The sequence below is a fragment of the Desmodus rotundus genome, chromosome 2 (genome assembly GCF_022682495.2).
Source record: "Desmodus rotundus isolate HL8 chromosome 2, HLdesRot8A.1, whole genome shotgun sequence".
Taxonomy (NCBI): domain Eukaryota; kingdom Metazoa; phylum Chordata; class Mammalia; order Chiroptera; family Phyllostomidae; genus Desmodus; species Desmodus rotundus.
Genome location: NC_071388.1, coordinates 167,225,071 through 167,251,150, shown reverse-complemented (window position 1 = coordinate 167,251,150; position 26,080 = coordinate 167,225,071). Strand labels below are relative to the sequence as shown.

At 37.5% G+C, this 26,080-nt stretch overlaps 1 protein-coding gene across 2 annotated transcripts in view; it reads right to left on the bottom strand.

Annotated features, from left to right (window-relative positions):
* The window catches only part of PPP1R1C (protein phosphatase 1 regulatory inhibitor subunit 1C), a 127,675-nt gene that overhangs the window by 49,041 nt on the left and 52,554 nt on the right, over positions 1-26,080 (bottom strand). The window contains exons 3-4 of one of the 2 annotated variants that reach the window (XM_024561570.4): positions 14,685-14,722; positions 12,075-12,146 (exon numbers count right to left, since the gene is read on the bottom strand). In XM_024561570.4, the coding sequence (XP_024417338.2) occupies positions 12,075-12,146; positions 14,685-14,722 (110 nt within the window). The remainder of the gene's footprint in view (positions 1-12,074; positions 12,147-14,684; positions 14,723-26,080) is intronic. The other variant, XM_024561569.4, reaches the window with a different exon arrangement.

The following is a 26,080-nucleotide window of genomic DNA, read 5'->3' as shown; positions in this document are numbered from 1 at the left end:
TCGGGTCTGTTCTGTAACACAATCACAGGAGAAACTGGCTGCAGACTATACTACCACCATTATTATTCTGTAAATCTAAAACTAATTTTAAGTTCTAAAATATAAAGTTTATTTTTTAATATATAATCTTCATTATATTTTTCCATTACCATTTAGTCCCCTAATACTCCCCTCCACTTAGCAATCACCACCCTGTTGTCCACATCCATGAATCCTATTTTTTTAGTCCAATCCTCCACCCCTTAACCCCCTCCTCCACTAACTGTCTTTCTCTGACTGGCTTATTTCACTTAGCATAGTCTCCTCCAGGTCCATCCATACTGTTGCAAAGGGTAAATCTTCTTCCTTTTTACAGCCAAGTAGAATTCCATTGTGTAAATGTCCAATAGATTTTTTATCCACTCATCTACTGATGGACACTTGGGCTGCTTCCTTATCTTGGTGATTGTAAATAATGCTTCAATGAACATAGGGCTGCTTATGTTCCTTTGAATTAATGTTTTGGGTTCCTTCAGATATATTCCCAGAAGTGGGATTGCTGGGTCAAAAGGCAGATCCATTTTTAATTTTTTGAGGTATCTCCATACTGCTTTCCACAGTGGCTGCACCAGTCTGCATTCCTACCAACAGTGCAAAAGGGTTCCCCTTTCTCCACATCCTTGCCAACACTTGTTGTTTTTGATTTATTGATGACAGCTGTTTTGACAAGTGTGAGATGGTATCTCATTGTGGTTTTTATTTGTATTTCTCTGATGATTAGTGACGTTGAGCATCTTTTCATATGTCTATTGGCCATCTGTATGTCCTCTTTGGAGAAGTGTCTATTCAGGTCTTTTGCCCGTTCTTTAATTGGGTTGTTTGTTTTTTTGGTGTTGTGTTTTGTAAGTACTTTGTAAATTTTGATATTAACCCCTTATCAGATGTATCTAATTCTGTGGGTTGTCTTTTATTTTTTTGATGATTTCCTTTGCTATGCAAAAAGTTTTTGGTTTCATGAAGTCCAATTTGTTTATTTTTTCTTTTGTTTCCCTTGCTTGGGGAGATATATCTGATGAAAAATTTCTACAAACACTGTCCGAGATTTTGCTGCCTGTGTTTTCTTCTGGGATTTTTATGGTTTGAGGTCTAACATTTAAGTCTTTGATCCATTTTGAATTTATTCTTGAGTGTAGTGTAAGAAAGGGGTCTAGTTTTATATTTCTGCATGTATCTGTCCAATTTTCCCAAAACCATTTATTGAATAAACTATCTTTAGTCCATTGTATGTGCTTGCTTCCCATTTTGATTATTAATTAACTATAAAGGTGTAGATTTATTTCTGGGCTCACTATTCTGTTCCATTGACCTATGTGTCTGTTTTTATGCTAGTACCAGGTTGTTTTGATTACTATGGCCGTATAGTATAGTTTGATATTAGGTAGCATGATTCCTCCAACTTTGTTCTTCTTTTTTGGGATTGATGTTGCAATGTGGGGCCTTTTGTGGTTCCATATAATTTTTTGAAATATTTGTTCTAGTTCTGTGAAATATGTCTTTGTCATCTTGATAGGATTGTGCTGAATCTGTAGATTGCTTGGGTAGTATGAACATTGTAAGGATGTTAATTCGTCCTATCCATGAACATGGTGTGTGCTTCCACTTGTCTGTATCTTCTTCAGTTTCTTTCAGTATCTTATAATTTTTCTAGTATAGGTCTTTTACATCCTTGGTTAAGTTTATTCCTAGGTATTTTATTCTTTTTGTAGCAATTGTGAATGAGATTGTTTTCTTAATTTCCCTTTCTCTTAGTTCATTATTGGCATATAAAAATGAAACTGACTTCTGAATATTAATTTGGTATCCTGCTACTTTGCTGAATTCATTTATTAGTTCTAGTAGTTTCTTGGTTGAATCTTTGGGGTTCTCTATGTATGGTGTCATGTCATCTGCAAATAAAGACAGGTTTACTTCTTCCTTTCAAATTTGGATGCCTTTTCTTTCTTCTTTTTGTCTGATTGCTATGGCTAGGACTTCCAGTACTATGTTGAAAGAGGAAGGTGAAAGTAGGCATCTCTGTCTTTTTCCTGATCTTAAGGGGAACGCTTGTGGTTTTTGCCCATTGACTATGATTGAGTATGAGGCCGTCAGTGGTTTTGTTATAAATGGCCTTCCTTATGTGTAGGTAAGTTCCCTCTATTTGCACTTTGCTGAGAGTTTTTACCATAAATGGGTGCCAGATTTTATCAAAAGCTTTTTCTGCATCTATCGATACAATCATGTGGTTTTTATCCTTCATTTTGTTTATGTAGTGAATCACACTTATTGATTTGCAAATGTTGTACAAACCTTGCATTCCTAGAATAAATCCAACTTGATCATGGTGTATGATCTTTTTGATGCATTGTTGTATTCGGTTTGTTAATATTTTGTTGAAGATTTTATCATCAATGTTCATCAGTGATATTGGCCTATATTTTTCTTTCTTTGTAGTGTCTTTATCTAGTTTTGTAATTAGGATTATTCTGATCTCATAAAATGAATTTGGGAACCTTACCTTCTCTTGAATTTTATAAAGTTTATTTTTAAAAAGTATGATTTGAGCTGTTTTAAGAAGCAACATTCTTAAGAGCGAAGACAAAGCTGTGAACCAGAACTTTTAAAATGTAATCAAATACAAAAGGATTTCCAAATGTTTCAAAAAGTGATGTCTACATAGTCCATTAGTGGGACGTATTTAGACTTTGCACGGCAGCAGAAATCCTTGTGATGATCCACTCGGGATTTTACTGTCTAAATGATGGTGTCATCTTAAATGCTTTGCAGTTATTGTGAACAGGAGAATTGAAAACAGTGAGGCGTGTATCCCACTTTTCCATGACTCGGTTTATTGCACTCTGCAGACACAGGACTGTGTTTACGCATGACTGTGATCTGAACGTGGCCTCCCCTCCTTTCCCCAGGGCTAGTGTGTCTCCCCACACCCCGTGATAACCCTGTCAAATCCTTATTCCCAGATTGATGGTCAGCTCTACCTGCCTGCTTGCATGTAGCTTCTAGACTGGTCAGTCTCCCAGAGGGCAGGGATTCCACTCTTCATCTCCGCAGCCTCACCATTTTAATGCAGTGCTTGACATATAGTGGAGGTTCATATGTGGTTTGTGGCAATACATTATTAGTGCTTAAACCAATGAATTTTACTATTTGCATATCTGGGAAAGACCTAAAGACACTGTTTAAACCAAATCCAAAAGTTCATCTCTTCTCCTGCTTCTAAAGTAGAAAGAAACTTTTTAAATCCTCACCTGAGGATATGTTCATTGATTTTTAGAGAGAAAGGAAGGAGGGAGAGAGAGAGACACAGGGAGAAAAACATCCATGTGAGAGAGAAACATCGATTGGATGCCTCTCCTACATGCCCTGACCAGGGATCAAACCCCCGATCTACGTATATGCCCTGACTGGGGATTGAACCCACAACATTTTGGTGCACAGGACAATGCTCTACCAACTGGGCCACCTGGCCAGGGTGGTAGAAAGCAATTTTAAAAGTTGTATATTATTTATACAGTGATGCAAGTTTAAAAGATTAATTTTGGAATAGGTAAATATATAGAGACACATGAATAGAACTATACTAACAAATAGTGGTCTCCTTTTCAAAATGTAAGTGGCACTACATGAGATTAAGTTTCTTGTTCCAAATTTCAAATTTGCAACTTAATCATCTCAAGACTCATTAGACCTTTTAGCCTACTCATCCATGAATACTACATAAAATATGAAGTCCACTCATACTTGCTGGCATTTTCCTCTTGCTTCACTCTCAATGTTGATCTCATATTAAAAGGACATCTTAGTGACTTTCAAGAAGGTACATGCTCAGATCAGGTCTCCAAGCTGACCCTGCCTTCTGCATGCAAAGACAGAAGGAAGGATGAACATAAAACTTAGTGGAAGAAATTAAACAGAAGTGAAGGAAGTAGATCTGAAAATAGAAGCATATATTTGGGTTTTTTTTAAATAAACAAGACTTGTATATATATTTAGAATGTTCCTTGTTATCTAGAAATCTGTGAAAATGTGTCTCCAATTGCATAAATAAGCCCCACCCTACACGGTAAATAAACTGAGCCAGCACAAACAAAAAACCCCATGATTTAGAAAAGCAAATGTGATGAATACCTAGAGAACACCCACAGAGGAACAGAAATGTTTAAAAAAGAATGCAGTGTGGGGCTATGGGCCAGGACCCCAGCTGGGGGTGTGTGAGGAGCAACAAAATATAGTATTGAGTATTGAGCGATGTTTCTCTCTCCTCCTTTTTCTCCCTTCCCTCCTCTCTTAAAAAAAAAATGCAGCCTTGCTACATTTTCTCCCTGTCTTTGATTTTCAATGTGCAGAGAATGATGAGAACAGGCTGGTCTATTCCTTTTGAATATTTCTTGTCACAATTACAGGAGGCTTGAAATCAGGAGAGTGAAATAGACATAATTCAATATAATTACCGTCAATCTACCTACATTGATTTGTTACAGGCTGAAGTTTTATGATGTGATTCCCTGCTCATCCTTCTGGCTAGAAATATTTATTGTATCATCTTTAGCATCTCCAAATTCACCATTAATCATCACCTTGTTCTTAAGCTTTTTTTGTAATATAAGATTTATTTATTTAATTATCAACATGTCTGAGGGGGCTATTAGTTAGCTGGAAAGTAAGGGACACTGTGTTGGAGGAGAGAAGCTAGGTGAATTGAAGCAAAAGCCAGATTTTGTTTAAAGGGAAGTGCAAGGTAAAAGATTAAATCCACAAATGCACCTGAGACTGGTGCAAATAAAAGTGGAGCGAATTTTGCCAGGCTTGGTAATCCACATGCTTGTTAGGGCCAGGCAGCTCTAAACCTGACTTCTCAACTCCCACTGGGGTGGGAGCACAGCTCCACCAGACATGTCATTCTCCTCCAAATCCTTTCATCAGCCCTCCTTGATCTCACCCCCAGGCCCCTTCCCCTGTTCTGCCAGGCTCAGTGGAAGTGGAGAAGAGGTGTGCTTAACTCAATCCCGGGTTCAAATAATTATTCAAATTATTTCCCACATAGCGTTTGCCTGTTCTAAGTATTCTCTTCACACATATTGTTTCATTTTGTCCCTTCAGCAATTCTAGGTGTTAGCTATTATCTCCTCTTCACTGGTGAGAGCAGAGGCAGGTTAACCTTGCTGACTTGCTCAAGTAGAACAGTTAGTAAGTGGTGGTGCTGAAGTTTGAACACTGGTCACTTGACCCGAAAGTCCATGTCCTTTTATGTTGGGTCCATGAAATTGTTCTCATCAACAACCTCGGATTTGAAGATTATCCTTCAGTTAATATTACAGGTCACACTCTTGCCACATCTACCTCTTATTGGGACCAGTTGGACTCTTTTCACTCCCTGGGTTATTCCTTCTTTGCATCTACTGCTTTATTATGAAAAGAGGCAAAATAGCGATGAAATATCAAGATCACAACCATATTTGAAGAAAAAAAATGTAGAAGTTACCGTCACAAGCATTAAAAGAACAACCTCTGGACACTGATGTAGCTAAATATTCCATTAAAGCAACTATGAAGAATGAGAGGAAGAAAATGTTTTTCAGAAGAGAAAAAAAATGACTTGCTGTGCATTAAGAATGGTAATGTAATACGAAGAGGCCCTGCCATACAGGATCATTTTTCAGTCAGCTGTTTTGTTTTATGTTCAGATTTTCTTTTAAATCAATAGCACTTGCTCTGCTTTCCTCAATTTGAAGGCAATTGCATTCCAGTAAAACACACATAAACACGAAATGGGGGTGGAAATGAGTCAGCCATTTCCTGTCCCAAGATTAAAACCTACTTTGCTTTTCTGAAAACATGATTCAAGCTATCCAACAATAATTTAATTGGCTGTTCTGTAAATTACAGGGCTGACCACCATGTAAACAGCAGAGAAGTGCCCATAGTTATACGATAGTCAGCTATCGTTTTTCTGATAATCTTCAGAGCTTTCTACTTATATAATTATAAAGCACTATAATGAAAAAGTGAGCAACAGAGAAGTGAGTCTGTTTTCTACGCAAACTTCAGCTTTTGTCATTTTTTACATAATATGCATTATAACGTTATAACTCATCTATATAGATGACAAAGGCACTCAGAACAAGATACCTGAAATAAAACAATGTATCTAACAAGAGTGTTCATAATGCCCCCTGGTTTCGAAGAGTGGAATATATACGTCTATTTGATAACTGGTTAGGTGGTGGCATTGGGGGGGGGCGGTCAATGTCAACTAGAGGGAGATGTGTGCTTCAGGACCCTCTCTTTGCCTTTTTCTGTTTAAGCTTATTACAGATGTGGTTAAAAATACCAAAGATAAGTTATCTTATCCACAGATGACACACAACTGAGATAATAGAAAATAGAAAGGATGATAGAATCATGATATGAAATATGACATGTCCATGTGACAAGCCTCGCTCTTAACAAGAGGAAAAAATTGCTTTTTTGGTTTAAAAAAACAAACATAATTTTTAAAGGTAAAATGTCTGGTGAATAATATGGTTTAATAGCAATGCATGAAAAAGGTTTGAAAGTTTTGAATTTATACTAAGCTATCATTTGTCACCAATATATGGCTGTCAGAAAAAGCTAATAAGATTTCTGGTTGCATTAACAGAATTCAATTATCTGGGATGAAGAAGGTGACAGGCCTAGCTGAAGTCTGACTGGTCTTGTCAGACCACACCTTAAATACTAGGCTGATTTTGAATGACGTACTTCTAGAATGACACAGGCAAAGTCGAGCTTATTAGAAGATCAAGAATGAATGTGAAAGGATTAAATGGCAGGCATAATTGACTTTTGGATAATTAACCCGGAAAGAAGAAAATTAAGGATGAAGCAAGAACTTGATAGATATCTTGAGATACTTACATAGTTCTCATTTTAAAAATTGCCACAAATAGTAACATGATATAGAACAAGAGCCCATGAATACAAATTCTAGGGACTTCAATAGAGAAAGAGCTTTCTGATAGAGAGATTAGGGAGAAAGTGATTTTCCTAAGGAACTGATTCATTCATCAACAATAGTGTTGAGTATATTTATACTTACATATTTTGAAAGTGTATTTGTAAGCATGGCTTATATCCCAAGCATTATGTTAAGCCCTGCAGATATGATGGAGGGCAAAGTAGACACTGTTATTGCTGCCACATAGATTACTCAAATAGATCACTTCTGGTCTAGCTGGAGAGACAGACATTAAATAAAAAATTGGACATCGTGATTATTTGCAATGAAAAAACCATAGGCAATTTATAACTATCAATAGAGAAGTATAGCTTTCTCTAAGTTAGGGAAAGCTCCTTTCAGAAACTGACCTTTAAAGATCGGACTTGAATAATCAGTAGGAGGGAGCCAGATGAAGAATGATGACAAGAAGTAGACAAGAGAAAGCACTCCAGGTGAAGGGGGGTGTTCAAGTTCTTTCTTGAATCAGCAAGGAGCCTGGTGCTTTCAGTAGCTGGCAAAATGCCAAAATAGCTGTGGGTGTGTGGGGGTGGGGGTGGTCAGTAAGCTTTTAAAACTTCACTCTGAACAGGAATTTTTATGTAATGGCAATGGGGAGCTATCAAGGAGTTTTAACAGGAAAGCAACTTAAGCATTTTTTTGTGTGTTAAAAGTTTCCTTGTCCAAAGAGAAAACCAAAGGGAGAAAGGACTCATGGACACAGACAACAGTGTGGTGGTTACTGGGGGTAGGTGGCTGGGTGGAGGTGGAAGAGGGTCTGGGTGGATAAATGATAGTGGAAAAAATACAATTAAGAAAAGTTCAATTTGGCTACCATGTAGAAAATGAACGGGAGGCAGAAAGAGAAAGACTAGATGGAGAGTAAGCAATGACATCCTGGCAAAAAGGTGATTGTGACTTGAAATTTGGTGGCGGCCCTAGAGATTAATGAAGAGGAAAGAAAGGTGAAGAGATGCTAATGGGGCACAATACATAAGACCTTGGAGTGGGTCACTGGAGGCTCCCAGGACTCAGGAAGGTACCTGGGAGGATGAAACTTCCACTTCCTGCGAAAGGGAACACTCGAGAACATTCGAGGACAAATCTACTTGTTGTGGAGAAGATCAAAAGGTAAATTTTGAACATGTTAATTTTGATCTTATGATCTCTTTGATGTCCATGAGGTATCTACCCAGGACACAAGAAACACGTGTTTGGTAGTTGATTGGATAGATATCTGAGTCTTGTCAATCTTTAGATTTGTTGCCACAGAATCACTTTTAAAGTTTCATTATTTAGCTCCACCCCAGGCCTAATATATTAGACTCCTCAGGAGAACATAGCCAATTTAATGCCCTGAGCTTAAATGCAGTGAAAATATTCAGTTATCACTCGATAGTTGCACTAGTTAAACTGTAAGCTCCCTGACAGCTTTGAGTGCCTGTAAGTTTATGAATAGGAAACCAGAATGTTAAACCTGTTATTACTTTCTAGGAGTAACTGTGTTCCACAAGCCGTGAAACACCCTGGAAAAGGAAAGCTATATTTAGATCTTTCTATTTACATTTCCGTGTTTGCCACATAATGCTGCCACCTTGGCCATGAACTAATTGATTCGGGAAACAGACCCTCGCCAAAGACAACACCCTAATTGTTCCAGTGGTTTGTGCGATGACCTTTCTTAAGAATCCAGCCCAATGTTCAGTCATTTTGGATAGTACTCATTCACCAAATCAGATCTTATCTTCGGACAGAGGAGAGGGGAGTGGTGAAAAGTATACCTGGAAACCAGAAGCATATGGATAAGTAGGAACTCAAAGTTAAGGGAGAATCAGACAGTGAGAGAAGCAAAGAGAAACAGAAGCAGAGGCACAGGTATAACAATTAGTAGAACAAAGCTCAAGAGATACCTGCTTCTGATCAGATGACAAGGTGGCTGAATTTCTCAGTTCATTACAGTTTATTTATTCAACAAGTATTTATTGAGTCCCTACTATGAGCCTGGCACAGACACCTCATTCTGGGTACATTATATGGAGTACTATGGAAAAAAATAAGGCAGTGTCTAAGGCCATAGATAGTGATGGTAGAAGGAGCAATTAATTACCAGGATAAAAAGGCCTGTCTGAGAAGGTAACACGAGCTGAGCCACATCTAAGGCCACTGGGTAAAGAGCATTCCAGGAAGAACAAATGGGAAGTACAAATGCTTTGAAATGCAAGTCTGTTTGGCATGTTTAAGAACAGCAAAAAAAAAAAAAAAAAGGCCATAATGTTGGACACCAATGAACAAAGGGTAGCGTGAAAAAAGATGAGATCAAACAGGGATGCAAATGCAACTCATTAGGGCACTGGTAAGCCATGGTTGAATTAGTAATTTTATTCTGAATGTGACAGGAAGCCACTGAAGATTTTGATGAAGGGGATGGCGTGATCTCATCTGTGAGTTAGAAGGATTACTCTGGCTCCTACGTGGAGACTGTAGAGGAGCAAGAGCAAAATCCGAGAGACCAGGAAGAAGGCTGCTGCAGAGGCCCAGGCAGGAAAGAATGCTGGCTTGCACAAAGTAGAAGCAGTGGAAAATATAAAAAGCAGTCAGGTGAAGAATGCACTTTGAAATTACAGCTAACAAGTGTAGCTAACAGGTTTGGTAAGCAAGAGGTGTCAAAGATTACACAAAGGTTTTTGTTCTCAACAGTTGAACATAATTTACTGAGATGGGAAAACCAAACCACCAAAAAGCCAATGAGTTTGGTTTTAGACACATTAAATTTTAGAAACCTAGTAACAGTCAATGAAGAATTTTGGTAGCTAGGTGGAAATGAGGGTGGGAAGTTCAGGAGATAATATTAGGACTGCAGACAGAAATTTGGGAGTCATCAATATATCAGTCAGTGTGCCTGTTAAAATGGTTTTCTCTGCTCTATTTCTTCCCCTGTACCTTCATATAGTGCTTACATTGTAAGATGTAACCTAGACATGTCTGTTTCCTGAAACCTAGCGGAGTCATGAGTAGCATAGCAAGTGAGAGACGGGAGAAGAAATGAACATACGAGATCAGAGACTAGCCTCACTATGCATTACTCGAAATGGCATAGGTGGGATGGAGCAGCTCTCTTCCCCTGCCACTTTGGCATGTGTACCCAGTAACTCTTCATAACCTAATAAGAGAAGAGAATAAAGGAGTCTTGCTAATTTGTTTTTGTTTTGTTAAAGCAGTTACTCACTGAGACCTTCACGAAGCTCTAGTTGGCCTTTTTGTCAGTGATTTTTCCCCCCCAGAACTCTTAATCATATCTGTTGCCGTTTTGCTTGCCCAGCAAATGTTTTTTTACACTCAACAATTGCATGTCCCAATGTAATTTGAAGAATTATACATTTCAGAGAAATTGTGGTATCGTATTTGGCATCTCAATAACATTTCCTTTGCTAATTCATCTTATGATTGAAGCTTCGCAATGTGCTCACATGTACCATGTTACTATTTCTTAATTCTGTCTTGAAAAATTTATTTCTAGTTCTTAGGGACAGGTAAACTGAATAAAACATGTTGACTTAGCTTCCTCTTTTCTTTTATCAGAAGCAGGGGACTTATCTAGGTACTTACTAGTTATAAATGAGGATCTATCTAAGTGACTTGTAATAACACCCTGATAGTCCACTGAAAGAATTACTCTGGTCTCTCAAGCCTTAACCATGGCCAAAAGTGATGATCATTGAGTGACCGTCTTGGAAAGCTTGACAGTAGTAAGAGTATATGTAAAAATGTGCAATATGACTAAATTTCCTAAATGTTAGGATCCCACATCCTTATGACATTTGAGGACTAAATATAATAAAAACCATGAGCCCTTGGGGCCTTGGTTTTAATATTTCCCTTTTAAAATAATATGATTATTCTCTGAGGACATGAGAACAGTATTACTTTATTTAGTTACGTTTAAAAATAGAACAGAGGAAATCATTAAGTTAGTGAACATATATCTTTCACTGTTGCCCATTTCTACCAAAACTGATATGTCTTGAAAGTACAAGATATACTTGTACTTTCCCTCCTTACAATAGGGAAAATATGTTCAAAATGATGCATTTATCTTCAGAGAAGAATGCCTGATAGTGTCAATGATTACACTGGCATAAACTACAATGCCAATGATTGGATTATTTACCACAGTCTTGCAAATAAGCAAACATGTTTTATAGCTGCACAGGAAGAAAGTTTACTGACAGTAGCTCTTAATGTGTCCATTTATATCCCACCTCCCTGAAAAGCCCCCAAATCTAGAGAGAATACAGAGTGCAAATCTGCACTCTCAATTTAGGCATCTCTCCAGACTCCAGAGGAAGATGCTCAGCTGGCCTCTCCTGCAGTCAAAACCAAGCTGGATGGCTACATGATGAACCACCGGGCCAACGACCCCAAGCCAGACTGGAACATGAGCTACTGGACTAGACACACTCTGCCTTATGTCAGGAACATTTGGGTGTGAGGAATAAAAGAAGCCTTTCTTGGAATTGATGTTGGTCAAAATTCTGATGCACTTAGATGTTCTTTTAGCAGTTCCAACTTGGGGAGAAAATTCTGCGATAATGCCAGAGTCTGAGTTAGTATTCCTAGTTGTTATTCCAACAGCTGTTATATGTACAGCTAATGGGTGTTTGGGTTTCTTAGAGCTGCTCCCAACACAAGGCAATGAGGCAACACTTTACATTAAATACGCCCAAAATTCTACTTTGTTTAAGCCAAGAAAAAAGTGACAATCATCTGCCAATATTAGAAAGAGTAATTAGGGATTCTGGAAAAATAACTTGATGGAAAACACGAGAGGAAGGGTTAAAAAAAGCCTTTGTCATTATTTGGATCATCTGAATCTACTTATCCTTTCTTCAACCACCTACTTTACTCTTGATGAAACCAAGTTTTAAATAGAGAGTATCTTACTGAAGTTCACATTGCTAAGGTGTACCACTGAGGCTAGAGGTAGGTTATTATCAAGCATACAGTCTTTGAGAACAGACAGCCTGCCTGCTATGAACTCAACACTCGCAACACCCCAAAACAGTACCTGAACAGTACCTTTCATGGTGGGTGGTGTGTACACACTCTGCTTCCTTTGCTTAGGGGATGCATTCTGTGACTGTGGACAAAAAGAAAAAGTAAAAGTCTTATGTTTGCATGTAAAGACAATGCCATCAGTCATCTGAGGGAAATAAACACTGTGCTGTCTTTCAAAAAGCTTTCCGATGTCCCCTCATGAAACAGAACTCTAATCAATGAGAAATTAGATATTTGTTCACTGGTAATAAAGTGTTAAAAGATATATGAAGCTATGGCATATATCTTATCATAAAACTCTTCATCCACTGCAGTCTTAAAATTGCTTTTTATTTTCTCACCTAGTAACATTATTTCATTTCTAAAAGAAAGAGAAAGACACGAATCCTTTCCATCTGAAAGGAAAGCATAGTGCCAGGACAAAATATCCTCCAAAAGCCATGCCCACGAGATAAGCACCCTGTTCCTAGGATTTCCAAACGGTGCTGGGGGATCAGGAGGCTGCTTGGTCATAACACCAACCTGTAACCCTCTGGAATTCATAGGTCAGTCTCATACCTACATTTACCTAGAATTACAATGTTAAGATTATATTTTGTTATGTTCAAAAGATAAATCTTTTCCTAACAAAACTGCTATTTAACACTCTACCTACGCGAACTGGATCAGGATTTCTTTCTCTCAGGTGACCCTTGCACAACACAGGGCTTATGAACACCAAAGCCCCAGCCGGTGGACTTGACTACAAACAGCCCTTCTCACGAGCAGATTCAACCAACCACTTAAGGAAAAAAGTGTTTTCAAACCATGGTGGGGAATCCAGAGTTGGAGAACTGAGACTGGGAATGAGAAAGCACTGTTTTCGATCCATAGTTGGTTGAATCTGTATATGCAAAACCCATGGATTGGAAGGGCCGACTGTATTTATTGAAGAAAATCCGCACATAAGTGCGCCTGCCGAGTTTATTCCCATGCTGTGTATGTATGTATATATAAAGTTATTTATTGTAATAATATATGGGTGGCCTATACTCAGATTATGTCAAATACTCCTTTTTAATAGTGTCCATTTTTATTTCAATCTGTCAAAGGTAGGGGTTTTAATATCTGGAACAATAATTTTTGCTTTGAAAAGTATAAATAGTTACAGGATACTTTGCGGGAGTTACTCCAGGCTTGGGATGTATATGAGAAAGAATATAATGTACAGTCTAAAAAACTCCTAGAAACTGTTTCACAAAGTTGTAAATAGAAATTGAGGCATCTTTCCTGGTTCATACTGAAGCTTAATTGTCCTCAAAGTATAATCAAGATGTTGGTGTTTACCTGGTGCAAAAACAATCTATTAAAAAGTAAAATGATGGATTAATAAAATGCATGTAGCTATTAATAAATTTAGGTTAATTAATTGACTCAATTTAAAATTCTATTTTGTCACTACAAGATATATTTGAATAAAAATATAGAACATAAAAATATGCTAAAACTAAAATCTATTGAAAATAAAGGGAAAACAGGATTGAGAAATAATGATGTTTTAACATAATAGTTTATTTAGCAAATTAAGTGAATCTTAAATAAGTACTAGTATTTTTTTCAAAAAGTAAAAAGACAAAATCAAACAATTGCCAAACTTACATCAACCAAACACATGGTACAGGAGAACTTCTCCAGAATAGATTGTTCTGGTACCAGTCCGTCATGCACAGGTACAGGCAGGGTGAGGCTACGTTAGCATGAATGTGTGGGTGATTGGTATTTCTGCCACACCTCTACTGTCTTCAGTCATACCGGGTTGATTCTGAAAAGCAATTGCTGTCTGGATTTCTTATGTGTTTAGTTGTGCACACGTATTCAAATAGTAAGTAGGAAATTAACTCTTTAGAAAAGACTGTTTATTATGTAACAGTAGTAAAACTTAAGTAAAAACTATATTTACATGAAAGTTTAATTTCCAAAACATTTTCCCACACACAATCTCATTAAATTTATAGTATTTGATAGTTTGTCTTTCTACATTTTTCTGTGTGTTTACTATATGCCTACTTATGCAGCCATCAAAACTAACTACTAAGTCGGCATGCCACTTATTAAATACTTGTTTCATTTCTGGCTGCAAGTTTACTCGCTTCCGCACTGTATATATTCTATATTATCAGTGCCGCTAGCCTTCCCCGGTTCCTATTCTCTATGTGAACTCCTACCTGTGTATTTGGAGACTCTGGCCTCATGATCTGCTCTTGCCTCCACACCCCGGAACCCTTCAAGTGGTGCCTGTCCCCCATATTTTTGCTTCAGAATTTCAGCATTGGCTGTCCCCAACCCATGACGGTCATATGCCAGCAGTCACTAAATTGAAATTATCAATACCATATCTTACCATTACAAGGAATGGTTTATTTTATAAGTTTTTTCAAGGGTTAGATTTCATTGTTAGAGAATTAAGGCACCCTACAGCAGAGATTTAATGGCAAATTTTACTGTATGTTCAGTCAGGAAAAGCAAACTAAATAGTTTTTGCATCACAGTTATATTGATATCATATTTTATATTGCAAAAAATCAAGTAATGGTGTTTTTTGACCTGAACACCTGTTTATACAAATTGTAAGAAAACTTACTTCTGCTTGTGTGTTGGTCACCCTCTTGTCATCTATTTCTGCAAGAGAAGTAGGTGTAATTCATTAGAAAGGTGATATTCTTTCTTACGATATCATTAATATTTTCAACAACACAGATCAACGTGACGTACTATGGCCAATGCTTATGTAACATTTGTGGCTTTAGTCTAACAGCTGAGAAGGAAAGGGGAGCAGAAAGAGATGGTTTCCTTCGGAGATCATCTTCTCCCAAGGCTTTTTAAAAAGACAATAAAAAAAATCTTGCCTGAAATTCCAAATTGCCCACCTTCCAGCAGTCTAGGAAGGGGCCCAGGAAAACGACTCTTAGAACAACTATTGGCGTCGCCAACCTTAGTGTGCTAAGACATAAACGACCTCCTCTGCTCATGGATTTTGTTGCCCCTGTCTATGGACTGTAGCCTCTCTGTGAAACTTCCTCAAGTTGGCCATTCCGCAGAACAAACCTCCTTTGTCATTTGGCACAATTACTCTGACTCTCATAGAGTCGGCCTTCTCTTTTCTGTATGCCACTGGAAAGAATAAGTTACTTTGTCAGAAATATTTCTTGTGACAGCACATTGCAACTTCTACATAGTCTGTAAAAAAGTTGTGAGAAAGGGGAGAGAGGAGAAAGAGGTGCTCACACACTCCTTTTTCATGAAGGGAGGACATTCCGCGCTGGGCTTCTTCCCTATCTCCTCACCTACTTTGCTAGGACTCTGCCTCTAGGCTTCCTGACCCAGTTCCCCTTTTCCTAACTCCTAGGTTAGTTCCCATGCTGAGAGACCAATCCAAACACTGAATGAGGAGTTCATCAAAGACTGTCTGCTTAAAGATACAGATCTGTATTTAATGACGTGAACACGTGATATATAGATGAAAAGGATTTGGAAACTATATAATGGTATTTTTATTTTATAAAAGACAGATAAAATACCAATATAGAGATGGTAGAGAAATGAATACGTATGCAAAGGATATATACCAATATGTTAAATGTAGTTATCTCTGGGTAATTGGATAACACATTTGGTCTTATCCTTATCCATATTGTTTGCTTTTCTTTTTACAGTAACTATGTACTAGTTTTATATAGTATAAATATATATACTATATACAATGTATATATAGTAAAATTTTTACATATACAGTAAAATTTTTATATAATCCACAATATATAAACTTGATATTTCATATAGTAAGAAACCAAAATAGCCAAGCAACTAGAATGAATGGTATATGTAACTATTGTTTGTTCTGATATTATTATACTAGTTACTAGATTTAAAAACGTATAGAGCCTTCTAAGGAATTTTACGTCTCTGGTGCAGGGGAGGGCAGGCAGAAAGTAAACTATTAGTTGAAGACAGCAATCACAGTTATTCGCTGGAATTACTAGAATTGCTTGGCTCCTTGTCAGGCAGCTGTAAATATACTGAATTGAACACTTCTGTCTGGTAATGTGAAGTGTCTTTTGCTATCATCTTTTAAGTAAATATCAAATGGGATCCCCCTAGTAATGTATTTATTGTGATCCATTTCGTCTGAGAAGAAATTCCTTACTTTGAGAGAAATACAAAAGTCAACTAAGCATAATGTTTCAAAGAATATTGTCCTCACTGATGATGGAGATGGAGATAGAATGGTCTGGAAAGGTTTGGGTATTGATTAGTGAGAATGCTTTTGAGACATTTAAATTCACGAAAGGAATAGGACTAACACAAGTCAAAGCAATTCAGGCAAAAGTACAAAGCAAGCCAAGAATAGCTCATGGATTTTCTGAGATCCAATGACGTAAGTACATTTCCATTTACTTTAACAGGTTATTATTAAATTGGGAAGGTTGTGCAGATGCACATAAATGTGAACACAATTGTCTGGTTATTTTAAAAATATGCAATGCAATTTCATCAGATTTTAGGAAAACTAGTTGTGATAAAAAAAAGTGCATATAAAAATAAAGTCTAAAAAAGAAGGAAATAGAAAAGACTATGATAAAAGAACAAGGAAAAGTTTCTGAACTACAACAGAGTGAGAACTACAGAGACTAAGAAGTGGAAGATATATAAACAGATAGAAAACTACAGAAAGCCTCGAGAGTCTTGACTGGAGCTGGTTGAGGAATTTGTTTCTTGAAGAAGTCACTAGGGTACATTTTATCAGACTATAACACTCACTTTCCCCCCCAAATTTGGGAGAAAAAGGGGGGTGCGTCTTATAGTCCGAATGTAGCTTACCTGGCTCCCTGGCGTGGGGGAGCAGTGGTGGAGCAGGGTCACAGGAGGCAGGAGCAGGACTACATGTTTTGCTTCAAATTTTTTTTCCTATCTTCCTCCTCTAAAACCTAGGTGCATCTTAGGGTCCGGTGTGTCATGTAGTCTGAAAAATACGCTAATTCCTAACGTGATTCTACTTTTCTGTCATGACCATAGACAACTCCTTTAATCTTCATGAACGTCAGTGGTTTTCCTACCTCTGCCTTCCTCATTTCACCCTAAGCTTATTTTTAGGAGTGAAAAATATGAAAAATGAAAGCTTCACTCCCCACTCGTTAAGTATGGGATGTGCACAGTAAATTTCTACTTATTTATTTATTTATTTACTTATATTTTTCGATTACAGATTACATAGAACACTTATATTAGTTTTAGGTGTACAACATAGTAATTAGACATGTATATAACCTACAAGATGATCACCCTAATAAGTCTAGCACCCATCTGACATCAGAGTGAGTTCCTTTTAAAGAGTATAGTTTGAAAAGAGGGAAGGTGGATATAAATGCTTTTCAGTAGAGGAACATGGCAAGCATTAGCTCAGCCAGATGATCAAGGCCAACACCAACAGTCAGAAATTATGTTAATAGTATGAATTCTTGATGCATTGTGATGAAGATGGCACTTTACCTCAGTGATCTGCCTCCCAAAAACCCATAACCTCAGTCTGCTCATAGGAAAACATCAGACAAATCTCAATACAGAGGTGATGCTGGAAAGCCAGTGGCGGAGGAAGCACCAGGAATACGTGCATCTAGACAAGAACCGTATTGGAAAAATCTGTTTGATGTAACTGTTTTGGAACTCTGGAGACTGTTGAAGAATTGTAATTTCGAGGGGAAGACTTGGAAAGTCAATTTTGATTAATTTTAGTCAATTTACTATTCCCCTACTCCCAGCCCCAAGGCAGGCAGCCAGGCACATTGGGTGCCAGGGCAAGTAAAGAGGATCCCGTCCTCCAAATATGAGAGATCTATGCTCTGATCACTGATTGCTGCTTCTGATCTCAGACGTGCAGGCAGAGGAGAGCAGCCATTGTTGTTGCACCTCCCCCCATTGTTACAAGTTCTTCAGCCTCAGGCTGAAATGACTTCTGGAAGATTTGAAGAGTTAGTGCCCCTTCCCCCTTCCTTTGTTTTTTCCTTTTTCCCATTTTGTGAGCCAAACATTAAAGTCTATGACATTCAAAAGCCACTGCACATTAGAAGAAATTAGAAAGTAACTACGCATGCCCAGAGAAAGAGGCAAGCTCAGAAAAGATCTGGTAAAACCTTAAGTTAACACCTCAGAATTAGTCCAGGATTTTTACTACTGTCCCCCACTGTGGTTCTAAGGCCTTCAGATTTCGACTGGAGCTATACTATTGGCTTTCTTAGGCCTCTAGTTTACCGACGACAGATTGTGGGACTTAATGGTCTCCATAATCATGTGAGCCAATCCCTCATAATAAGTCTCTTTGAATATATCTCTTTATATCCTATTGGTTCTGTTTCTCTGGAGAACCCTAACTAACATAATCATCAAAAACAAGGAAAGCATGAGAAACCATCATAGCTAAAAAGAGTCTAAGGAGACAAGACAACTAAAGGTAATGGGGTATCCTGAGAAGAGCATTGGGTGAAGACTAAGGCTATCTGAATAAAGTGTGGGTTTCAATTAATAATAATATATCACTGTTGGGTCATTCATTGCAGTAATATAACACTTCAATGACTAATGCTAAATGTTCATAATGAGGGAGATAAATGGAAACTCAATATGCCTTCTGTTAAATTTTTCTGTAAATCTAAAACTTTTCTTTAAAAATCACCTATTAACACATTGACTGGTGTGGCTCAGCTGGTTGGGCATTGTCCCATAAAACTAAAGGTCACTGGTTTGATTCCGGGTCAGGGCACATGCGGGTGGCAACCGATAGAGAGGCAACCAACCAATGTTTCTCTCTAACATCAATGTTTCTCTCCCTCTCTTTCTCCCTCCCTTATCCTCTCTCTAAAAATAATAAATAAATCATCCATCAATAAAAACTTAAGCAAAATAAATAAATAAATAAATAAAAATCACAAAGCATGAATACAATTCACCCTGTGCCTATGCTTTGTTTTTACTGTTGGGATTCTGTATATGATTTGAGTGACACCAGATAGTTATTATTAAAATGGTAGGTAATGAACTGAAAGGAAGTTCATGGAAAATATATAATTTTAAAAAATGTTAGCCATGGCTGGGTGGCTCAGTTGGTTGGAGCATCATTCTGCACACGAAAAATGTGTACAGCGTGTGCATCTGAACATGGTCAGGACACGTACTGATGTTGGGGCATGTATGGGAGGTCGATGCTTCTCTCTCACACTGCTTCTCTCTCACAGATGTTCTCCTTCTCTTCTCTCTCTCTCTCTCTCTCTCTCTCTCTCCCTCTCTCTCAAATCAATAAATACATCCTCAGGTGAGGATTTAAAAAAAAATGTTATGGGGACAACTGAAGAGCTAGAGAGAAAAAGGTAGGATTAAGGTCACCAAGAGAAATTTTCAATGTTCAATTACAGTTGTTGAAAGATGAAGGTAAGCAAGGATATGTTAGTGGAAAAACAAGGAGTGAAATGATTTCCAAACAAATTCAGTAATAAGGAGAGCTCTTAGCTTTGATTTGTTTACTGACTAAATGTTGGGGAAAAGAGGAGCAAAGTATAAAAGAAAATACGAGTAGTACCTGTTTGATTACACATCCCCCCAGCCTGCTGCTTCTGTGTCTGTGCTCCTCATACCCAGAATGCTCCTCCCTCATACCAAATACTGTACTGCCAGTCCTTGAAGTTCTGTTCAAAAGACATATCCTCTGAGAACTCTTTCCAAATTATGTTTCCCCTCTTTTCAATTAGAAGCCATCTTCCTCTACTCGGTACCCACAGCACTTTCTCTATGCCTGTCTCATAGTATACATCATTATATACCCTGTATTATGGTCACTTTTGCTTTATCTCCTCAAATAACCAGTAAAGAAATGGGGATTAGCTTCTATGTTTGATTTTTTTCCACAGCTCTTAGCACAGTAGCATAGCTGACACATAAAAACAGATTGTCAAATAAATATACCAGTATCTTAAAGCTGTGTTTTATAATACAAGACCTCCTGTTCACTGCTTCTCTATATTACAAAATACAATAGTAGTGCAATTAGTTACTCATACTAAGTCCTGAATAAGTAGTATTTCATGTCTAACACCTGGTGCTGTACACCTGAAATGAATATAAAATAATATTGAATATAAACAGTAGTTGAAAAAATAAATAAGTACATACAAACAAATAAGTTTTAATTTGCAAACTTGTTAAACAGGTTTAACAGGCCTCTTTAAATCATTTTACCAGGTCCAGGTAATGGTACAGGCACTACAATTCTTGTAACTATTTGTCCCAGTCATTTAAAAGGTAACCTTGGTAGAAAAACAAGGATGTATATATTTTGTGTTGTTGGTTTTTAGATATTGGGAAGGCATCTGGATCAAGAATAATGTATGACATCTGTCTGGAAAAAGTCCAGCCATTGCTAATATAATGAGAACAGTTTGCATGACATTGATGTAACCTGACAGCCAAGGAGAGTAGACTGGAATGTGCATGTGTGAACAATGACGACTTTGCTCTGCTAGTCAGTGTGGGGGTTGGATAGACACTGTTGAGTGAGCACATGTACTGTGTGGCCTTCACATTGAAAATGACTGAGAGAGTAGAGCAATGAATGTGCATCAAATTTTGCATTAAACTTGGACATTCCTCCACAAGATGATTCAGAAGGCTGCTATGGGCAACTGGTGATTGGCAGCTTCATCATGACAATGCATCCACTCATGTATCACGTCTCATGCAGTCTTTTTGCAAAATCAAATCACTCAGGTGACTCAGCCCCCCTACAGCCCAGATTTGGTGCCCTGACACTTCTAGCTTTTTCCCAAACTAAAATCATCTTTGAAAGGAAAGGTATTTCAGACTGTCAATGAGATTGAGGAAAATATGATGGGGCAGCTGGTGGTGATTGGGAGAACTGTGTGAGGTCCCATGGTGCCTTCTTTGAAGGGGACTGAAGTGTCTTGTCCTGTGTACAATGTTTCTTGTATCTTCTTCAATAAATGTCTCTATTTTCATATTACATGTCTGGATACCTTCTGGACAGACTTCGTATATCAAAAGAGAAATTAAAAATAAATGATAGTCAAATTTGATATACTATTTTATCAATACCAGCCTCAGACAATAACTAAAACTGTGTAAATGCATTATTTATTCAGAATATTGGCTTCAGAAGAGCACTGACTCATATACAGAATGCTTTTGTAAGGAAAGATCTAGTTTCTTAGCAATAAACCAAAAGATACAGACTTTTGATGAATTTCGATAACAGAGCCATTTGAATCTCCATTTTAGGCAGTTATTTTGGAAATGTGAGGGGGAAAGTCAGTTTAGAGGAAACTGGAGTATTTCCAATAAAAAGAGTGTTGTAAGTTTATGCTTTGAAGATTCCTCTGCTCAAAAGCAATAATAATGATAGATTAAATATAAAAAGATGACTAAAGTGATCCAACCAAAGTCAAAGTTTAGTCAGATATCTCTATGGATCATAAACATAAGAAAAGCAAAATGCAATAAGCAGGTAAAAAACCACTGGCCTGAAATACTTTAGCTGTAGAAGCAGGCAGAGACAGCTGGGACCTGTTTTCCTGAGTAAAGGGACTAACTTCATGAGAAGGAAGGGACAGAAGGCAGTGTTGCTGACTGAGACTAGAAGAGGGCTCTATGATTTAGGCTGAGAAAAGGCACTGGTCTCTGAATCCAGGAAGGCAGGAGAAAGCAGACAACTTGGAACAAGGCACCGTGGGCTCAGTGCCTGGACTTGCTCTATTTCTAAAATCACCGTGAAACAGGAGACCTGAGATCCAAATTAAGATCTGATTCCAGATTAAAAGTCTGTGGTAATGAATGGAGAGAGACTCTAGAACATTAATAAGGAAAGGTGAGCACAGGTGGTGAGGGATGGGATTCTCATAGATAATGACTTGAAAATTAAATCCCCAAACATAAGAAGAAAAGAAACATGTAAGGATGACTGCCAGAAAAGCAACTCTAAGATGAATTTTCTCCAGATGAAATGAAAACAGAGCAGTTCCTAGTGCACTGTTGATGGGAACGCAGACTGGTGCAGCCACTGTGGAAAACAGTATAGAATTTCCTTAAAAAGCAAATGATGGAACTGCCTTTCGATCCAGTGATCCCACTGCTGGGACTGTACCCTAAGAATCCTGAATCACAATAGCCAAGTGCTGGAAACAGCCTAAGTGCCCATAAGTAAATGAGTGGATCAAAAAACTGAGGTACATTTACACAATGGAATTCTATTCAGCAGAAAGAAGGAATTCCTACCCTTCTCAACAGCATGGGTGGAACTGGAGAACATTATGCTAAGTGAAATAAGCCAGGCAGTGAAAGACAAATGCCATATGATCTCACCTATAAGTGGAACCTAATCAACAAAGCAAACAAATGAGCAAAATAGGACCAGAGACTTGAAAATAAAGAACAAACTGACAGTGGCCAGAGGGGAGGGGGGAGAGGATAACAAGGGAAAGAAGAGGAAAGGGCAAACAAAGGAATGTGAACAGAGGACTGATGGGCACAGACAATGGGAGAGACTGACTATGGGAGTTGGGGGGCGAGGTAGGGAAGAGCAATGGGGAAAAAGATAGGACAACTGTAACTTAACAACAATAAAAAAAGAAAGAAAACAGAGCAATGTAAAAATGTCTTTATAATGAGAATATTTGGGACCCACCAAGAGATAAAAAAGAGAGTAATCCATTTTTTTAAAAACTCACAAAATGTTAAAACAAAATTTGGCTAAAGTAAAAAAAGAACAGGTTAATATAAAAAGAAACAATTAGAAATGCAAAATTTAATCATGGAAATAAAAAATTCAGTAAAAGTGAAAATCTCTAGACTGGGCTAAGTATGGCTTTAAAACCTTGGGTATTATGTATAAATATATAATTGTTTATATATAATCATTTATTTATATTTACATCATATATGTGATTGTAGAATTATGCCTAACAAACATAAGGAAACTAAATGGCATAGAGAAAAAAGCAGACCAGCTAGGGGCTTTGGGACATGAGGAACAGCACATCAGTGAGTTCCTTGGGCTTTCTTTGACTCATATTTGGGATTGAATGCTGGAAAAACTGGGAATCCAGAAATGCTAAAAGAAACCAGCAAAAAAAGAAATTTCCAAAAAAAGGCCTACTTTCTCTAACTAAAGGACCAGGAAAGGGACACCTACTTTCTAAAAGACAGAAAACTTCTGTTTACTCTTCTTCTTCCTTTTAATGGAAGCCAGAGGAACTGTGGCATTTTCACAACCAGCTACCGGTAATGAAACAGCATGAGAAAATGGCACCTTACCAAAGGGAAGAACAATGTGCATATTTCTCACCAGAAACGATGGTTTCAGAAAGAAGCAACACAACATTTTTCTAGTGCTGAACAAAACTATTAACTCTGCATACCATATCCAGTGAAGCTATACTTCAAGAATGAGGGGGAAATAAAAACAACCTCAGGTGAAGGAAAACTAATTTTTACCAGCAGGCCTGTACTAAAACAATTGGCTAAAGGAATTTCTCACCTGGCTGGTGTAGCTCAGTGGATTGAGCGCGGGCCTGCAAACCAAAGCATCGCCGGTTCAATTCCCAGTCAGGGCAGATGCCTGGGTTGCAGGCCTGGTCCCTGGTGAGGGGCCCCCAAGAGGCAACCACACATTGATGTTTCTCTCCCCCTCTTTCTCCCTTCCCCTCTCTCTAAAAATTAAAATAAAGAAAGGAATTTCTCTAATCACAAGCAAGCAAGAACGATGGAAAGGGCACAAATATGGGTAAATATCATAGAATTTTCTTTCCTCTTGAGTTTTCTACATTATGTTTGACAGTTGAAACCCAAATGAAGATTGTCTGACGTGGTTCCCAGTGACTATAGCGGAAATATTTAAGAATATCATATTATAATGAGAGAAAGCATAGAGTCTTAAAGAAAGATAAAGTTTACTTATTTTATTCAAACTGATAAAATGTTGGCACCAGGAGACTTTGATAAGCTATGTATATATAACAGAAAAATCACTAAAAAAATCTATACAAATAGAAAACACTCACAAAAACTATAGATATATCAAAATGTAATCATAAAAAATGTTTAAGTAACCTACAGGAGGGTAGGACAAGAAAAAAAAATAGTAAAACCAGAACACGCACACACACAAAGGAGATTTAAGACTTAACATATAAGTAATTACATTAACTACAATTGGTGTAAACACACTAATTGAAAGACAGAGATTGGCATAGTGGACAAAAACTTAAATAGATCTAATTATACACAAAACACGAAGTGAAAAAAATATCAACTGGAAAAGGTCTCAAACTAGGTAGTTCAATTTATATAAAAATCTTGAATGAAAAAATTATAGAAGTGGAGAATAGCTCAGTGGTTGTCAGAGATTAGAAAAGGTGGGGGGAAAAAAAAGGGTAGATATCACTATAAAGCAACAATTCTCAACTTTTAAAATAGAAAATACCTGACTATTTTCCCTCAGATTGCCAAATTAAAAAAAAAAATGACAACAGCCAACACAAAAGTAGCCATCTTGTGTGAATGCCCAGTCTTGAACCATTAATATATAGGTCAAATAATAGAGTTGCATCTTATTGGTCACATCGCATTATAAGGTTGCATCTGATTGGTTAATCTTATATATAAGTATAGGCACCTGATTTTTTTTTTTAAGTCAGTTTGGAGCAAAAAGGGTAGGTAATTACTGTTGTTGTTGTTGTTGTTGTTGTCATTGTTATTGTTGCAAATCTATCAAAAATTTTGGTTAGATTGGCAAAAAATTATTACTACAGGAAAAAATCTCACCTACAATAAGAAATGCCAGAAGACAAAAGCACAGTAAGCAAAACTATTTTTCTACCTACAAAACTGTATTCCAAAAGAACAAAAGATAGGCATTTTCAGACATTGAAATAAGATCAATGGTTATACTTTCAAACATTGAAATAAGATCAATGGTCATATTATATTTATGAGTAATGTCAACTTTATACATTCCGGAGCATATAGAAATAAAAGCAAAGATACAGTGATTTATTTTTTTCCAATTTTTAAATTATTTTATTGTTGTTCAATTACCGTTGTCTGCATTTTCTCCCCACCCCAGCCAAACCCTCCTCCCTCACCTGCTTCCACCCTCCCCCGTGATTTTGTCCATGTGTCCTTTATAGTAGTTCCTGAAAACCCTTCTCCCCACTATTCCTTCCCCCACCTCTGGTTACTGTCAGATTGTTCTTAACTTCAGTGTCTCTGGTTATATTTTGTTTGCTTTTTTTCTTTTGTTGACTATGTTCCAGTTAAAGGTGAGATCATATGGTATTTGTCCCTAACCACCTGGCTTATTTCACTCAGCATAATATACCCCAGTTCCATCCATGCTGTCGCAAGGGTATAAGCTCCTTCTTTCTCTCTGCTGCATAGAATTCCATTGTGTAAATATACCATAGTTTTTTGATCCACTCATTTGCTGATGGGCACTTTGGTTGCTTCTAGTACTTGGCTATTGTAAATTGTGCTGCTATGAACATTGGGGTGCATAGGTTCTTTTGGATTGGTGTTTCAGGGTTCTTAGGGTATAATCCCAGCAGTGGAATTGCTGGGTCAAAGGGCAGTTCCATTTTTAGTTTTCTGAGGAAATCCCATACTGTTTTCCACAGTGGCCTCACCAGTCTGCATTCCCACCAACAATGTACTAGGGTTCCCTTTTCTCCGCATCCTCTCCAACATTTGTTTGTTGATTTATTTATGTTGGCCACTCTGACCAGTGTGAGATGGTACCTCACTGTGGTTTCAATTTGCATCTCTCTGATGGCTAGTGATGCTGAACATGTTTTCATATGTCTCTGGGCCCTCTGTATGTCTTCCTTGGAGAAGTGTCTGTTTAAGTCCTTTGTCCATTTTTTTAATTGGGTTGTTTGTCTTCCTGGAGTGGAGTCATGAGAGTTCTTTATATATTTTGGAGAT